The sequence below is a fragment of the Podospora anserina genome, chromosome 7 (assembly GCF_000226545.1).
Source record: "Podospora anserina S mat+ genomic DNA chromosome 7, supercontig 1".
Taxonomy (NCBI): Eukaryota; Fungi; Ascomycota; class Sordariomycetes; order Sordariales; family Podosporaceae; genus Podospora; species Podospora anserina.
In genome coordinates this window covers 1,783,630-1,801,277 of record NW_001914854.1, presented here as the reverse complement: position 1 = coordinate 1,801,277, position 17,648 = coordinate 1,783,630, and the positions used below count along the sequence as shown (strand labels likewise).

Here is a 17,648-nt window from a genome sequence, read left to right as displayed (position 1 = left end):
TGGCAAAACCGTTCGTTCATGATGCGAATCGGGTTGGCTTGTCTCGGTCCCATCGGAGAGATCTGTGATCTCGTCGGGCAGCGCGCCTCGCCTTGGGCCCCTTGCACCACCACCCCACCAGCTGCAATCAAGCATCCGCCCTGATGTTGGCCAGCGAATCACAGTCCGTGTTTTGCACGGGTCTTGGGGATGCAGCCTGCAGCAGCCTGGTTACTTGCATCGCACCTTCGCTGTCACCGTCGATCTCGAGAAATCAGGCACCAGAACACCATGCTGACGAGAAGGACGCAGTGCCATGATTCGCATCGAATAACCCAGTATACTGTCCTCGTTGATATGAAACAAGAATGGCGTCTCGGTGAGTATTATCCACTGCTCTTCTTTCATCTCATCTCAAACCTGCTCAGTCTTACTAACACTCATGACAGGCTTGACCGGCTCGTTACGTGAGTAACCCTGCACATCATTTGCCTGCTTCAGCACATGGCACTTACACAACATGCGCTGCTGCGCTACGGGGCAACGTCCCTGTGTTGCCTGCCATGCCGTGTCTGTTGTTTCTTTGTGATCGGTTTGTTCACTGACACCATTGCCACAGGATCCTCGAAACGGGCAGCACCCGATTGATCAGGGATACTGCTGTCAATCAGCTTGCCGACTGGCAAAAACACCACCCTGACGAATTATTCAATCTTCTCTCCAGAGTCGTCCCTTACCTGCGCCACAAGGACTGGGAGACCCGGAGTACTGCTGCCAAAGCCCTTGGCAGAATCCTTGAACATGCACAACTATATGAACCGAATGCCGCCGATGAAGGCATTTCAACAGAATCCGCTGCCGAAAATGGCTTTGTCAAGAAGGAGGAGGCCAAGGACTCTGTCCTTGATCAGGAGGAGTTCTACACCCTCGATGCACTTGACATGTCCAAGATTGTAAAGTATGGCCGGCCTTTGCTGAGAGGCGGCCCCGTCGACTATGCCCTTGCGGCATTGGATCCACAAAAACGGCTGGCCCATCTCAAGAAGACACTTACTGGCAGACTTGGTCTTCTTGGCCGAGTCGTCGAAGACGAAGAGATGGCCGTCGCCAGCGACCATGTCGGCAGCCCTGCGACACCTCAGGGAGCTGGCAGCACCAACGGCTCCGGGCAGCAGGACGCTATGGCGACTGATAGCCAGAGCCAGAGCCAGAACCCCGAAGAGGGTAAACTCAGCTCACGCCAACTCAACGTTCTCAAGAGGAAGCGAAAAAGAGAGGCCCAGAAGGCTGCGCAGGGCAAGGCCGGCTTTGGAGACCTTTCTATCCGCCGCACGACAACCGCAGGTTCCGATGGTTTCGGCGACGATGTGTCTATGACTGACGCCGACTCCAAAAAGAACGGTAAAATGTCCCAGTATTTCAGCCTCGATCGACCGGCCGACGTGGACGAGGACAGCAAGGTCGTTTCGGAGTTCAAAGGTCCTTTGTTGCCCATCAAGTCGGAGCTCGAGGTCGATGATGCCATGGAAGGGAGTGAGTGGCCCTTTGAGCGACTTTGCGACTTTCTCAAAGTTGACTTGTTTGACCCGCAGTGGGAGACTCGTCATGGAGCTGCGATGGGGTTAAGGGAGTTGGTGAGAGTACATGGTGCTGGCGCAGGGAGGCGCAGAGGTCTGTCGATCAAAGAGAACACCAGGCTGAATGGACAGTGGCTGGACGACCTCGCATGCAGGCTCTGCTGCGTACTCATGCTCGACAAATTTACTGACTACAGTTCCGACACGTCCGTGGCTCCGATTCGAGAAACTGTGGGTCAAACTCTCGGTTCCGTCCTTCGCCATGTCAGCTCGCAGTCTGTGTACGCCATATACCGACTACTCTACCGAATGGTGATGCAGGAGGGGCTGCAGCAGTCGGAGCAGAATCTCCTCTGGGCCATCTGTCATGGTGGCATGGTCGGCCTGAGATATGTTGTTGCTGTTCGCAAGGACCTCTTGCTTCAAGATGGGGACATGATTGACGGCGTCATCCGCTCTGTCATGAAGGGCCTCGGCGACATGGATGACGATGTTCGTTCGGCCAGCGCGGCGACATTGATTCCCATGGCCAAGGAGTTCGTGGCCATGCGCCCACAGGCACTGGACAGCCTCATCGACATAGTCTGGGAGAGTCTCTCCAACCTGGGCGATGATCTCAGCGCGTCTACCGGCAAGATTATGGATCTGCTTGCTACTCTTTGCAGCTTCCCAGAAGTCCTGGAAGCGATGAAGCTCTCGGCATCGCAGGATGAAGAGAGATCTTTCACCACTCTTGTTCCTAGACTCTACCCCTTCCTCCGCCACACCATCACCTCTGTGCGCCTCGCTGTGCTCAAGGCGCTGATGACCTTTGTGGACTTGGGCAAGGAGACTTCTCAAGGCTGGCTCACCGGCAGGATCCTACGTCTCATTTTCCAGAATATTCTTGTTGAAAGGGATGCAGAGACTCTTCGCATGTCGCTTGAGTTGTGGAATGCACTCGTCCGCAACCTCGGACAGAATCCTGCCGTCCTCGCCGACGAGTTTGCAGCTCATGTGGACGCACTCATGCTCCTCACGATGCACCCCATTGGTGTTCCACGACACCCCCTTCCCATGAACGCGACACTTTTCCTCAAGCCATCTGGCGGGACGTATTCCATGAGCGGCATCCCCGCTCCCAGTACCAGAAGGTCGTCGCCCCCCGAGGGTGCAGAAAGGGCCCCGAAGCGTCGTAGGAAGTCGACCAAGGTGGACGATGCTCCTCCCACCACACAGACTCACGATGTTGACGGCCACATGATGCAAGGCGATGTTGATCTAGTCGGCATGGACGTGCTGGTCCGATCCCGCGTCTCTGCGGCCAAGGCGATGGGACTGCTCATGTCAATGCTGCCTCCCTCTAGTCTGGGCTCGTATGATGCTGCCATCACGCAGAGCCTGTTATCTCCATTTGCTTCAACCCAGCTTGCTGCTGCCATGGTCGTTCATGAGTACGCGTCAAATTGTGCCAACAAAGAGATGGCTGCTCGCTTCGTCGAGCCATTACAGAAGATCATCGACCAGGAGCGCCCGGCACATTACCGCGATCTAGTCAGCTATGTGCATCGCGTGCGATCGCAAACACAACAACTCCTCAATCTCTTCCGCGACCACGGAAAAGTGCACAGCAACAAGCTGCCCAGCCTTGCCGTCGTCGTGCAGGGCGACCCCGAGGCCGGGCCTGGCGCTTTCTCTATTGCCAATGCTGACAAGGTTGTCACTGATGATTTCGAAAGACTCAAGAAAGCAATGGCGCCTGGCCAGAGGCTCATCGCCCTCCCTCAGCTTCTCGAGTCTCGCGATGTCACAGTTGCTGCGATCCAGGAAGCGAAATCTGCCAAGGAGGCCCGCGATGCACGCATCAAGGCCGCTGCCGCTTGTGCTCTTGTCGCCATCCGTGTTCTTCCGAAGAAGCCCAGTCCGCTGATCAAGGCAATTATGGACAGCATCAAGACGGAGGAAAACCAAGAACTTCAAGGGAGGTCAGCAGCCACCATTGCGAAACTGGTGCAGCTTTTCACCGAATCTGGAAGGAGAGGACCGGCAGACAAGGTGGTTGCAAATCTGGTCAAGTTCTCCTGTGTCGAAGTCGCCGAGACGCCCGAGTTTCCCATCCATGCGCACAAGACAAATGTCATTCTGTCGATGCAGAAGGAAGAAGACCGCGTCGACCACGTCGATGCCGCAAAGTTTGCACGGGAGGCCAAGGCAGCTCGCATCACTCGTCGCGGCGCTAAGGAAGCGCTGGAGTTGCTTTCCCATAGCTTTGGTCCTGATCTCCTAGCCCGCGTTCCGAGCCTGCAGACGTTTATGGAAGAGCCCTTGGTGAGAGCCTTCACCGGCTCCCTCCCGGCAGAGGCAAGAGATCCAGAGAGCACCTTTGGCCAAGAGATTGTCGATGCCATGTCTGTCATCCGGACCATGGTGCCAACACTACACCCGGGCCTTCATCCTTTTGTTATGCAGCAGGTGCCTCTGGTCATCAAGGCGCTGCACTCAGACTTATCCGTATTTAGGTACATGGCCGCCAAATGCATGGCGACCATCTGCAGTGTCATCACTATCGAAGGCATGACGACTCTGGTAGAGAAGGTTTTGCCATCTATCAACAACCCACTAGACCTCAACTTCCGACAGGGTGCTATCGAAGTCATCTATCACTTGATCGCTGTCATGGGCGACAGGATCCTGCCGTATGTCATTTTCCTCATCGTGCCTGTGCTGGGCCGCATGAGCGATTCAGACAACGAGATCAGACTGATCGCCACCACATCCTTTGCCACGCTGGTCAAGTTGGTGCCGCTTGAGGCGGGTATCCCCGACCCTCCCGGACTCTCAGAGGAGCTGCTCAAGGGCCGTGACAGAGAGCGGACTTTCATCGGTCAGCTACTTGACCCGAAGAAGGTGGAACCTTTTCGGATTCCCGTTGCCATCAAGGCGGAGCTGCGGTCGTACCAGCAGGAGGGTGTCAATTGGCTGCACTTCCTCAACAAGTATCACCTTCACGGCATTCTCTGCGATGACATGGGTCTTGGTAAAACGCTGCAAACTATCTGCATCGTAGCCAGCGATCACCACAACCGTGCTGAGGAGTATGCCAAGACGGGTTCCCCTGATGTCCGGAGGCTTCCGTCTTTGATCGTCTGCCCGCCTACGCTATCGGGGCATTGGCAGCAAGAGATCAAGGCTTACGCCCCGTTCCTCAGCGTCACGGCCTATGTTGGACCCCCCGCGGAACGCAAGGCCATGAAAGACACTCTGGACGAGACGGACATTGTCATCACCTCATACGATGTTTGCCGCAATGATATTGAAATCATTGAAAAGTACAACTGGAACTATGTGGTGCTTGATGAAGGTCATCTCATCAAGAACCCCAAGTCCAAGCTTTCGATGGCTGTCAAGCGGCTCGCCAGTAACCACCGGCTCATCTTGACCGGCACACCCATTCAGAACAACGTGCTGGAGCTGTGGTCCTTGTTTGACTTCCTCATGCCCGGCTTCCTCGGTGCCGAAAAGGTGTTCCAGGACCGGTTTGCAAAGCCTATTGCAAACAGTCGCAACAGCAAGGCCTCGTCCAAGGAGCAAGAAGCCGGTGCATTGGCCATCGAAGCTCTTCACAAGCAAGTCCTTCCCTTCCTGCTGCGTCGTCTCAAGGAGGAGGTGCTCAACGACCTGCCACCCAAGATTCTGCAAAACTACTACTGTGACCTCAGCGACCTCCAGCTCAAACTGTTTGAGGACTTTACCAAGAAGGAAGCCAAGACGATTACGGAGGAGGCTGGGCGGGATGACAAGGAGGCTAAACAGCACATCTTCCAGGCGTTGCAATACATGCGCAAGCTCTGCAACTCGCCGGCCCTTGTCATGAAACCAGGCCACAGGGCCTATGACGACACGCAGAAATTCCTGGCCAGGCAGGGCACAAGCCTGGAGGATCCGGCGCACGCACCAAAACTGACAGCGCTCCGCGATCTTTTGGTGGAGTGTGGGATTGGTGTCGAAGGGCAGGAGTCGAGCGACCCGCTGTACACGCCGATCAAGCCTCACCGTGCTCTGATTTTCTGTCAGATGAAAGAAATGCTGGACATGGTGCAGAACACGGTGCTCAAGGGCATGCTTCCCTCGACACAATATCTCCGACTGGACGGTTCAGTCGAAGCGAACCGTCGCCAAGACATTGTCAACAAGTTCAACAGCGACCCCTCCTATGACGTACTACTTCTCACCACCAGCGTCGGTGGTCTGGGGTTGAACCTGACGGGTGCCGACACGGTCATTTTCGTCGAGCACGACTGGAATCCTCAAAAGGATCTCCAGGCCATGGATCGCGCCCATCGTATCGGTCAGAAGAAGGTGGTCAACGTGTACCGGCTCATCACTCGCGGCACTCTGGAAGAGAAGATCCTCAGCCTGCAGCGCTTCAAGATCGACGTGGCCAGCACCGTGGTTAATCAACAAAACGCAGGGCTCGCAACCATGGACACGGATCAGATTTTGGACCTGTTCAATCTGGGCGACTCTGGCCCCAGTCTGATAACGGACAAACCTAAAGAAACGCTGGAAGGCAGGGAGGAAGACATGGTGGATGTGGAGACTGGCGAGGTACGGCAGCCGGGCAAGAGGGCAGCATGGTTGGATGGACTGGGCGAGCTGTGGGACAACAGCCAGTACGAGGAGAGTTTCGATTTAGATGGGTTCCTGAAGACGATGCAGTAACCGGGGGAGAAGGTTGAAAGGCGCCTTCTTGTATTGCTTGTTAAAGTCCTTGTGGTTGGTAGGATATTGCTTGGTGTTTGCTTTGGGAAACGGTGCGGGCGAGTTAGCAAAGTGAGTTCTGATATGGCAAGCGGGCTGGGAAAAGGGGGAACATTGGTTTTGCAGAAGAAGCGTCACGTGTGTATTGTATTATGTATAGCATTGTTGGGTTTTCTATGGAGCAAGCGGTGCGTTTAGACGATTATTAGGGACGTTGCTTGATTGTTGTCTCTATTGCATTGCATATAAAGAATACAGAGACACGATGCTATTTACAAAAGTCCCTTGCTGCTTTGCTTCTCCCCTGAATCCGAGCCAAATTTAGTTGCAGCTGTTTTCCCCAGATGATTTTCCGAAGCCTTGTCTTGTCACTGAGTGACGTTTGTTGGAAGCAGGGGCGACCCTTGTGGTGACGTCAACACCTACGTTGAATGTCCGACAAGCTCCCCAAAGCAAGCTTGAGAGTGTGAGCTCGTGACAGGCACAGACAACCTATCAATTATTATAAGCTAGCTATCAAATACGCGGAAAATTCAATGACAAGTTGGCATCTGAAAATCAATATTACTTTTGTTTTTCTGCGAGATCGTACCTTTTTATAATCTTCTCGCGAGTGCGCTGACAAAAGTACCCGACTTTTTGACCCTTTTTTACCACTCCGTCTCCGTGTCTCGTATTATCAGACGGCACAGCCCAAACAAACGGAAACTGGAGACGACGAAAAGCCCTTTTTAGAGGTGACACAACGACCGCTACCAACAGACACCCACACACATACACACTCGAATAGGAGAGGGCAGGCAGATTGCGATTGGACCCCCTGACGATCACACCTTGCCTTTCTGCCTGTTGCCTTTTGTTTACTTTTTTTCCTCTTCTCTTCTCTTTACCATCCATCACCATCTTTTCTCTCTCTCCTTGTTGCAGGGCTGGCTTAGCAGGACAGACAAGATGGGCGGCTCAACCCACCACCACCCCTTCCAATCCCTCTCCCCCCTCTCCTGGACCACCGACCTCTCCTCGGGCACCTCCCCCGAGGTCATCTCCAAAGTCATAACCGACACCTTTTCCAACGCCCAAATCCTCGTCGACTCCCTCCCTCCTTCCCCCCCCCACCCTCAGCCCACAACCCGCCCAAGATCGCAAACCGAATCCGCGACTGCGACCCTCGATCTGAACTCTGTCCTGTCATCATCACCAGAGACAAAAGCCACGGTGGAGAAACTGAGGAAAGAGTGGAAGGAGGTGAAGACTAATCCGAGGGATAACCCCCACGGGATTACTGTGTACAAATTATCGGCCAAAGATGGCAAGGGGGCTTGGTTCGGGCGGTACAGCTTGCATCACGGGATGGATTTTGGGAGGTGGGAGGAGGCGTTGAGACGGGAGTTCAAAGAGACGCTCAAGAGGTGTGAGAGGGAGGGGAAGGAGCCTGGATGTGGGAATATTAGGGGGATCGGGGCGGAGAGGGTGGTGGTGAGGGTTGAGGGAGAGGAGGGGCTCATGGAGGGTAAGTGATGGAGAATTGAGAGAGGAGGGGGGGGGGGGTTGGATAAAGGCTGACAAAGTAACAGTGTTTCAGGTTTCGGCGAGGTTTGGAGGACCGACGACGGCGAGGGATTTTATTGCGCTGCATATGACGCCTCCGGTGAGGAAGGAGACTGATGGGGATAATAAGAAGAAGGGGAGGGGGCTGAGGCAGTTTATGCTTGTGAGTCGGCCGGTGGAGCACCCTGATTGTCCGCCTCGGTCGGGGTTTATTAGAGGGGTGTATGAGAGTGTGGAGGTGATTAGGGAGGTGCCGGTTGTGAAGCTGCTTAGGAGGACGAGGTCGAGTGGTGACTGGGGCGAGCATGATGGGAAAGACGGCAAGGACGCTGCTCTTAGGTCGGCCAAGAAGGCGATTGAAGAGAGGCAGGATAGTGAAGAGGAGGATATGGAAATGGCAATTGAGTGGTTGATGGTCACGAGGAGTGACCCGGGGGGGAGCGTGCCAAGGTTTATGGTTGAGAAGGGAACTCCGGGGGGGATTGTGAATGACGCGGGGCAGTTTCTGAAGTGGTTTGAAGCTCAGCAGCAACGGAGTGATGACGATGAGACGGCTGTTGATGGAGACCATGAAGGGGAGGGGGAGGAGGTGAGCAAAGCCGAAGGAAAGAAGCCCGAGAAAATCGAAAACGGCGGCGCGGTTGATTCCTCGGTGTTGAATCAACTCCGTGACACGGACCATAATGGGGAGGTGCACCGCCATGACAAACGAGGCGAGGTCACGCCCCCGAGCGGCTTTTACGGTATGATAGCATCAGCCCTCGGGGCAGCCGGCTCAGCGGTTGCGTCTAGAGTAGCCACCCTCGCCGGCTCGACGATTGCTACCGAAGACGAAGAGAGCCTGTCCAACGACAATGACGACGAAAGCGACACATCATCCGAACTCAGCTTTGCCTCTGCGTCAGAAGGTCACAACGCAGAGGGTGGTGGTGGCGATGATGATGTCACGGCAGCGGGACTGTTATCCAAAGCCGACTCTCACAACGACGTCGCCTCCACCTTGTCTTCTGTCTCGCCCTCGTCCCTGCACTCCAACGACGACAACAACTCGGTAGCTCACACTTCGCATTCGGCCTCGCTGTCGAGCCAGCACGAGAAGGAGCTGAAGAAGCTGCAGGAACGCATGAAGAAGGCGCAGGCTAAGCTGGAGAGGTCGCACCAGAGGAGACATCACAACCACCACAAGGAATCGGACGAGGCGAAGGAGGAAGCGGCGCTTCAGAGGCTGAAGGAGAAGCATGAGAGGGAGATTGCCAAGCAGAAGGAGAAGTATGAGAGGGAGGTGAGGAGGCTGGCGGAGAAGAAGCAGCAGGAGGAGAAGAAGAAGGAGGAAAAGAGGAGGAAGATGCAGGAGAGGGAGGAGAGGGCGGATCTGGCCATGGAGCTGGAGCGGACGAGGGCGGAGAGGGATGTGGCGAGGAAGGAGATTGAGATTTTGAGGGGGCAGGTGGGAGATTTGCAGAGGGAGAATACCATGCTTGTTGCGAGACTGGGGAAGATGGGGGTTGGGGTGGGGGATATTTATGATGGGGGGAAGTAGTAAGGAGAAGGGGTTGTGTGATACGGGAGAGTGTGGGTGTTGGGCTGGGGTGTATATAATGGTGAAGAAGGGAGGGGGGGGGGTGATAGATGTATGTATTCACATCGCGGTGTCTTTTTGATATTTTAAAATCAGTTGGAATAATGCGTCTCTGGAAGGTGTGCAGGTTTAATGCTCTACTATTGCTTGTGAACTTGAAATCACTCTCTCATAACTTGAAGCTGCAAAAAGATATTGGCAGGGACCTAAGAAAAAAGAAAATGATACCCTCATGGGAAAAAGGTTGTGGACGAGCTGGGAATCGAACCCAGGACCTTTCGCATACAGGTGAGGGGTATGCTAAGCGAACGCTCTACCAACTGAGCCACACGCCCTTGTTGTTCTGATTGGTTCTTGTGCGCCAATATTGTAGTTATGATTGAGACTGTTTTCCCACAAGCAAACAAGGAAAAGATAGGCGAATGGTGGGGATAAGGGTGGTGGTGATATTGCCTTGCGACATGTGTATTTCTAATGTATACAGCAAATCAAAAGAGTACAGTACATCCAACACCCAAACTATTCAAACAATCCGTGGTGTCAACAACAAAACATTCAACGCTTTGTGACCAAGCCATCCAACCAGAAAATCATCGCTTGCTTCCTCCCTCTCTCAAAAACAACCAAACCATATCTTCTTCCCTTTTAATCCCTCCTCTTCCCACCCCACAGCAACAACCCCCACCACCCCCTTCCCCTTCTCCCCCCCAACACAAACCCCCATCGCCACCCAAAGCAGCACCTCCACAAGACTCCTGATAGCTCCTCGCAATCGCCTCCCGTTCCGGACTCCCCCACGGATACGACACCGCCTCCCTCACGCTCCCATAAATCTTGCCCGCCTCCCCCTTCGCATCCTCAGGGAGATACTCCCTCAGCTTCCCCGGTATCAACCTCCCCCAAATCGCCCCGCTCACCGCGCTCCCCACCGCGCTCCCGACTTGCACCAGCGTCAAAAACGCCGCGGTCGCTACCCCGACGTGCTGATGCCGGTTCCTCCCCTTGAGGTTGGAGCTCGAAGACGCAGCCGCCTGGACGACGAGCTGAGTAGCCACGTGCATCAACCCCGCTCCGGCGCCGAGGAACATCTGCGCTGTGTAGAGGACCGGTTCGGAAACGCCGCGCTTGCGGGTGTGGAGCAGCAGCAGGATGGCGAGGGTGTAGATTGCTGCGCCGAAGACGATCCAGGGTTTTGGGCGGGGTTCACCGCCTAGGCGCTTGATGACTAGACTCGCGGCGATGGCGGCGATGGTGGAGGCGAAGGAAAAGGTTTGGGTTATGGGCCCTGCGCTGGTGACGGGGAGGTTGAGGGCCACGAGGAGGTAAGAGTAAAAGTAAGGTTGGACGGCGATGTAAAAGACGGCAAAATAAAAAAAGCCAAGTAGACACCCGGCGACAAAGGTGCGGGACTTGAGGAGTTCTAGCGGCAAGAGGGGGTGAGGAGCGCGGGATTCCCAGAGGGGGAAGAGGACTAGGAGAAGGATGCCGCTGAGGATCATGAGGATGATGTGGGGGTCGTGCCAGCCGGTTTTGGAGCGGGAGACGAGGGTTAGGGGGATGAGGATGAGGGAGAGGCCGAGGGAGAAGAGGAGGATGCCGATGCCGTCGAGTTCTTGGAAGAGGTTTCTGGCTGCTGTTGAAAGTGAGGGCTTTTTGTTGTCGGCCGAGGAGGAGGTGCTCATGGCGCGTCGCTTTGGTACCAAGCCCAGCTTCTCTGCCTTGCGGCCGTTGATGAGCAGGCTCAGCCCGAGGGGCAAAAAGGCCAGCGGGAGAATGATGGTCCAGACGGCGTATCCCCAGCGCCATGTGCTCTTTGCGAGGAACAGCGCGGCGATGGCTGGTCCTATCCAGACGGTTACCAGAAACGGGCTGTCCGGCAGACTCGAAAACAGGGCGCGGTTAAGGAAATCGCTCGTGTCGGCGATGAAGACCTGCTGCAGGATCTGCAATCCGGTGAAGCCGGCCGCGTAAAATATCTGCGCCGAGGCATACGTTTCGACGTTTCGCGAGGCGGCCATGAGGATGTATCCCAGAACACACAGGACAATGCATATGGAGAAGGCCTCTAGTCGGCCAAAGACGTCGGCTATCTTGGCCATAGGGGGTTTGATGACAGCTGTAAACACCTTGTTAGCACTCGACTCCCGTACGAATACCAGATTGACAAAACATACCATTAACCACCCCTTGGACCACATAAACCGTCGACAGCAACGAGTGCTTGTTGAACGAACTGACGGCGAATGCGGAAAGGGAGTATGTCACTTGACCTTCAAGCGACGTGGTAAAGGCCATGAAGAATATGCTATTACGTTCTGTCAGTACTGTTTGTTGATTGTGTCCGACAGCTCAAGGTAAAGGGGGCAACTCACCCCAAGTAAGCAATCATCAACCCCTTTTTCGTCCATAACCGAGAAACCGCCTCGATGCGCAGTACACCATCTTGTATATCCTCCCCCCCCTCCTCCTCCTCCTCCTCTGCACCTAACGGTGTCGGTGTCCTCTCAATAATCCCATCTTCACCAGCCGTGGTTGAGCCGTAGTCATCAGCCCTGTTGCCCAGGAGCGGTTGGCTGTCTGCCATGGTTGCCTCTGTTGAAATAGTATGCAAGGTGCCTGGATCGATTTTATGCCGCAGCTGTTATTATGCCCCTCCAACCATCAACAGAGCCGCCTGGGAGGGATGAAAAGAATATGAAACAAAAAATAATAATCCTTTCGCCCCAACCGCAAAAAAGTTCATCTTCCGTGTGTATGTGCCGATGAAAGTCTGATGAGGGTCCAAATGAATGAAGGATTTCAAATGTGAGATGAAAAGTGAGGTAGGTGTGTGGGTGCCTCCCAAATGAGATGAGCAAAAAGGCCTGATCAGGTAAGGTGAGACAAGACAACTATTCCAGGTTCTTATTTGGCGCATTCAGAAGGGTCTGAGTTTGTGAGTCCCAAGCTACCCGAACCCCCTCCCCACTGTCGAACGAGTGAGAGCTCCTCACCTCACCTCAGCGATCAGCAGGGGCAGTGAGCAGGCTGGCTAGCGTAAGTGGTTGCCTTCGCCGTGTCGGTTCGTGTTTCGGTGTGTGTGTGTGTGGGTGGGTGGTATGCTGTCTGAACTGAAATCCCCCTCCTTCATTCAGCCTTGAAGAATAAAATGGTTCAGACGTTTGAGTGATAAAAAAATCCTCGGTTCACCCACTCAGACAGCAAAGCAACCTTGCCCCTCCAAATCCCCATCCTCATTTCTCGCAGCAGCTCATGCGCTGGAACGAATGCCTACATTTTCAACGGGATTCACTGACCCTGCCTGGGAACTTCGGGGACCAACAAACAGGGGGAACGCTAGACCCCACCGGCCAACCCAACGGGAAGAGGGGAACAAGCGACTTCGCTCGAACCGCTCTCTTGCCCACCCTGATTGGTCAGAGATTATCATTTCCATCTGATAAAAAAAATAGACGTGGCAATTTGCAAGGGCATCCTGAACCAGCTGAACGAAACGGAATTGGGTGTGTTTCCGTTTTTGCCGATGGCAGGAGCCGCTGTATAACCAACACTGGCCTTGCCTGATAACTGCTGCTCGAGTTGAACAACTACCAAACAAAAGGATGCGATACCCCGATCTGTCATGTCATCATGCTGCTGCCCAATGTGGGCTCCCGCCAGCCTTGGCCTATTCTAGGTGGTCATGAGCCAGAACAAACATTGGCAACACCTGAGCGTCGTGACTACAAGGTAGTGTACCCGGCAGCTATCTACAGTTCATGGATGACCAAATTGTCTGGGTCAATATGACATACAATCCCTCTTTCTTCATTTCATATCCACCACCGGTTTCTGTCAACAACGGTCTATCCAAACCGAAAGCCGTTGAAATCCAAAGTGGCTCTCGCTTCCACTCTTGCAACTTTTAGTCTCACAGCGGGCCGTTCCGTGCAGAAAACGTATTCCCGGAAAGCTCCGCATGCCGGGGACAGCTTCACTCTTCCGGCGGTTCACAATCCACAAACAATTCTTGTATCAACAAGAGCACGAACATAAAAAGATATATTTTCATCTCACATACCACCCCGTTCCCCCGCGCTGCAAACCAAACCCAATACACCCCACACCATCGAAACTGCGCACATGGACTACATATCAGGTTCATACCACCACCCACCTCCCACCACCGTATACATAAAGGAAACAAAAAAGGTCGAAAGAACCATGTACTGTGAAATTGTCTTGTCCAAAAAAAACACCAAAAAAAGAATTATCCTCCGCTCTTCCCCTCGTCCGCGCACCACCAGACAAAAAATAATCGAAAAGAAAACCAAAAAAAAAAAAAAAAAAAAAAAAAAAACAAAAAAAAAGCAGAATGGTATCTCATCCAAACAAATATATATATATATATATATATCCTCCCACCCTCAACCCCTTCCTCCGCTCTTTCAAAGGAAAATCTGAGTTTTCCAACAGAAGCAGAAACGTAAACCCAAAAAAAAAAAACAAAAAAAAAAAAGTGGTTGCAAGTATCTGAATAGGGGGTATTCGAAAGTGTGAGAGATAAAATCGAAGTGTAACAACTCGAAAAAGAAAAACCAAGTGTAAAACAAGAACAGATCGCACTAAAAAAAAAAAAAACTTCCACCAAAATCGTAAAACGACGCCAAGATGCTCGCTCCCTCCCATACTCAAAAACCCCAAGCAAACCCAGGGGAGGGGAAGACCACCACACCACCACCCCCTCCTAAGCCTCCTCCATGATCCCCCCCTCCCCTCCCCCCTCCTCCCTCCACTCCCTTGACTTTTCCGTCAGCTTCTTCACACCCGACACCCTCCCCGCCCACAGGCTCTCAATCGGCGTCCGGAACGTAAACGCCCTCTGGCTGCTGATCACCCCGATCGCCTGCAGCACCGCCTTCCTGCTGTCCCGCCCAAACACGGCCGGGTGGTTGATCCACTCGAGACTGCTCTCCAGCTCGGCATCCAGCGCCGCAACCGTGTTCGTGTCTATCCCCGCTGCTGTTCCCATCACCCCCAGTCCGTCTGTCGATCTGGAACGGGAGATCTGCCCTGGCACCGGTGGGAAGCTGCCGGCAGAGGAGTGGTTCCCCGACGTGGGAGAGGGTGTGTTCTTCCTGTCTGGGGTGCCGGCCGTAGGGGAGGGGTTGGCGTTGTCCGGGTGGGGGGTGGAGGGTTGAGATTTGTTGCCTCCCGATGGGGGGAGCGGTGGGACGGGTGGCAACCCGCCTTTCCCGAGGCCTTTGAGGATGGAGCGGGTTTCGTTGAGCAAAGTGTGGGCACGGTCGTGCTGGCCGCGGGAGACGAGGGTTAGTGCCCGTGTTAACATGTCTGACGTCAAGAGCTCCATCCTCCGCTGGACGATGTGTGGGTGGGGAGGGATGGGCTGGGAGTTATTCCACGACTTCTTCGAGTTCGAGGCGGGCAGCATGGTAATTGCCAGGAGCGAAGGGCGAGTGTGTTGGGATGTGCCGTCACGGAGGATGTCACCCCAGATGAGCTCGGCTTGGATGAGGGGGACTTCCTCTACCGAGAGGGTTCGTTGCTCGTCCTGATCCATCGGGCCGCCGAGGGCTTCCAGACCGGAGACGATGTTATCCCATGGGTCTTGCGGAAGCTGCTCTTGGGAGGCGTTGTCTGGGATGATCACTAGCTGGACGAGGATATCGCGTTTGTCGCCGAAGCGGAGGTCTCCGATAGACGCCTCAGCATCGCGGCCCGTGGCGCGCTTGGTGATTTGGAGGGCGCCGCTGATCTTGTGGAACTTGGCCGGGGAGCCTTCGGGAAGCTTGAGCTTGAGCTTGACGTTTTGATGAGAAAGAGTTTGCATGGCGCCGAGGCAGCCGGCGAGACACTCTCTGAGCATCATCCAGTCTTTTACATAGGTGTACGAGGCTTTTGTCCGGGTGGACAGCTCGATCATGGTGTCCGGCTTGTGGGTCATACCGAGACCAAACGAGTGGATGGTGATCTTGGCTGCTTCGGCGCGCGATACCACAAAGTCGACGCTGTCGGCGTCCGAGGTGGAGGCATCGCTGATCAGCATGATGGTCGCGATGGGGTTGTTGTACTTGCGGCCCATGAGCAGATCCATGGCCACATTGGCGCCCTCGACAACATCAGCACGGTGGCTCTTTTGTCCAACGGGCTTGATCGAGTTCAGAACATTACCCCAGCCAGGCCACGCCTTGGTCGTCATGCCAACGATAGGTACGCCGCCGCCAGATGATCCAAAGGTCACCAAGCCCATGCGGTCACGGTCGCCGAGCGTGTGTACCATAAACCGAAGAGCATCGCGAACCAGGTTGATCTTGACACCCTGCATCGAAGCCGAAATGGGCACCACCACCACAACATCCACAGGCACATGAATCGAGGGCAGAAGAGGGCTCCTCGCAAAGTTGGTGTACTCGGTAGGCGCAGTTGTGGCCGACTTGGCGCCGCCCCATGAGGAAGCCAGGGACGACACTCGTTGTGGTCGGCCAGAGCCAGGTGTTCTTTGCCAGTCATCCTCATCTGTTTCTGAAAACTCGCCACGGTCATATTCAGGACTGCGTACGGGCGACGTCTCAACAGCGTTGAGGTCCAACAGGGCCTGCTGCCACAGCTTGAGCTGGTTTCGGTTCTCAAACCGAAGATGGAATTGGGGCAGCTCGGCTACTGATAAGCTGAGGGTGAGAATGTTCTCGTCCATGCTGCCACTGTACGACACCTCGTTGAGATGCTTCTTGATGAGAATCGATCCCTTGAGCGTGCAGCGTGTGCTTTTCCGTGGCGCATCCTGGTCCTCCCACTGTGATGGTTGTTGCGCAGATTTCTTCTCCTTGACGCAGATGAGCATCTCTGCAAACAGGAAACACTCGAGCTCCTGCCATGACACTTTGTCCTTGCCCACACGGAGTGTGCCGTACAATCGAAGCTTTCCAAATCTACCCGTCTGCCGTTAGCCAACTTTTCCTCGAGACTGTGTATGCCCTTCACACCACTTACCGGCTGAAGTCCAAACCATGCCAGTTGTCTACCCGGTTGCGCAGGCTCTCCGTCATCTCGGCCAGCACCTCTGCCGACTCGTACGGATAGAACCGCGGCGCACTTTGCGCTGGTGAAGGCGCCCTGTGGAACTGCTCCTCGGCTCTCGGTGGCGCCAACGGCGGAGGGGCGGCCTGCAGGTCTTCTGGGTCGGGCCGCCACTTGATATCCGGCACCTCCACCGTTACTAGACAGGTGAGCGTCTGCTGCTGTCGTGACCTCGTGATGGTGGGAAACTCTGACCGCACCGTAACCGTGGGCGCGGGGATGGGATTCCGAGTGACCGTCCGGGGGCTGGCGAGCGAGGTCTCCATGGCCTGAACATCATAATCGTGTCGCCGCGGTGGTCCGCTCTGCGTCGTTTCTGGGTATCCTCCCGAAGAGGCAACACCCGTCGCCTCACTATCACTCCGCGCGTGTCTCGGGCCGTTGTAGCGGTGATCCGAAGGCGGCGCTTCCCGACTCTCGCGGCTGTCCCGCTGGCTTCCTCGAGGAGCATCCCGGTGACCATTCGATCCACCACCACCAGGTCGCGCGCTCGACCCCCGGCTCTGCGGCCTTCCCGGATCATCCCAATGCTGCGTCGTCGGGGTCGGAGTTCCCTGTGATCTGGTGTCATTTACTGACACTGCGCGCACCATATTGCTGATTTTTTCTAAAAGCACCAAACAAACGTCGGGTCAGTACCAACCTGCTTCCATAATCGCATTCGTTCCTCGACGTCCTTACCTATATCCAGCACGTTTCCGCCGCGGCTGGTGTCCAGGTGCAGTGGCGCATTGCATGTCGGGCAGTACTGGGAATCAAACTCGCGGATGAACTCGTAGAAGCACGCCTCGTGGGCCACGTGGGTGCACGAGAACTGCAATATCCTCTCGCCCCGGAGCGTGTGTTCCAACGGCTCCTCGCACACGGCGCACTCGCTCCCCACAAAGGTGCGCTCCCTGCGCGACCGGGTCCTGTCTGAATTCATGGCGCCCTGTGTCGTCGAGATGGATCTCGAGTTGCTCTCGCGCGACTTGTTGGAGCTGACCGAGGCCGTCGAGCGGTGCGATGGCGCGTGAAGCGTCCCTGATGCGATGGAGAAACCTGGAGAGTGGCGGGATTAGCCCTTGTTCACACCGGCTGTGGAGATCTATCTACTTGGTGGCAAGCCACACGGCGCAGACAACCTCGGTGCCGAGTCTACTGGCCTG

General features: G+C 55.0%; 4 protein-coding genes across 4 annotated transcripts, besides 1 other annotated feature; 2 read left to right on the top strand and 2 right to left on the bottom strand.

Moving 5' to 3' along the window:
• Positions 1-347: 347 nt before the first annotated feature.
• On the top strand, positions 348-6,257 carry PODANS_7_6970 (uncharacterized protein; the record flags this gene model as incomplete). Its single annotated transcript, XM_001908020.1, has 3 exons — positions 348-358; positions 429-446; positions 599-6,257. The coding sequence occupies 3 exons, from the start codon at positions 348-350 to the stop codon at positions 6,255-6,257; spliced, it is 5,688 nt and encodes a 1,895-aa protein (XP_001908055.1).
• A 990-nt stretch (positions 6,258-7,247) lies between these two features.
• PODANS_7_6960 (uncharacterized protein) lies at positions 7,248-9,384 on the top strand (the record flags this gene model as incomplete). The annotated part of the gene is made up of 2 exons (XM_001908019.1): positions 7,248-7,772; positions 7,879-9,384. The coding sequence occupies 2 exons, from the start codon at positions 7,248-7,250 to the stop codon at positions 9,382-9,384; spliced, it is 2,031 nt and encodes a 676-aa protein (XP_001908054.1).
• Positions 9,385-9,670: 286 nt separating this feature from the next.
• Positions 9,671-9,758, bottom strand: a tRNA (tRNA-Ala).
• A 255-nt stretch (positions 9,759-10,013) lies between these two features.
• On the bottom strand, positions 10,014-12,007 carry PODANS_7_6950 (uncharacterized protein; the record flags this gene model as incomplete). Its single annotated transcript, XM_001908018.1, has 3 exons — positions 10,014-11,539; positions 11,598-11,728; positions 11,796-12,007. 3 exons carry the CDS (start codon positions 12,005-12,007, stop codon positions 10,014-10,016), a joined length of 1,869 nt encoding a protein of 622 aa, XP_001908053.1.
• A 2,142-nt stretch (positions 12,008-14,149) lies between these two features.
• PODANS_7_6940 (uncharacterized protein) lies at positions 14,150-17,425 on the bottom strand (the record flags this gene model as incomplete). Its single annotated transcript, XM_001908017.1, has 3 exons — positions 14,150-16,352; positions 16,414-17,107; positions 17,182-17,425. The coding sequence occupies 3 exons, from the start codon at positions 17,423-17,425 to the stop codon at positions 14,150-14,152; spliced, it is 3,141 nt and encodes a 1,046-aa protein (XP_001908052.1).
• Positions 17,426-17,648: the final 223 nt, after the last annotated feature.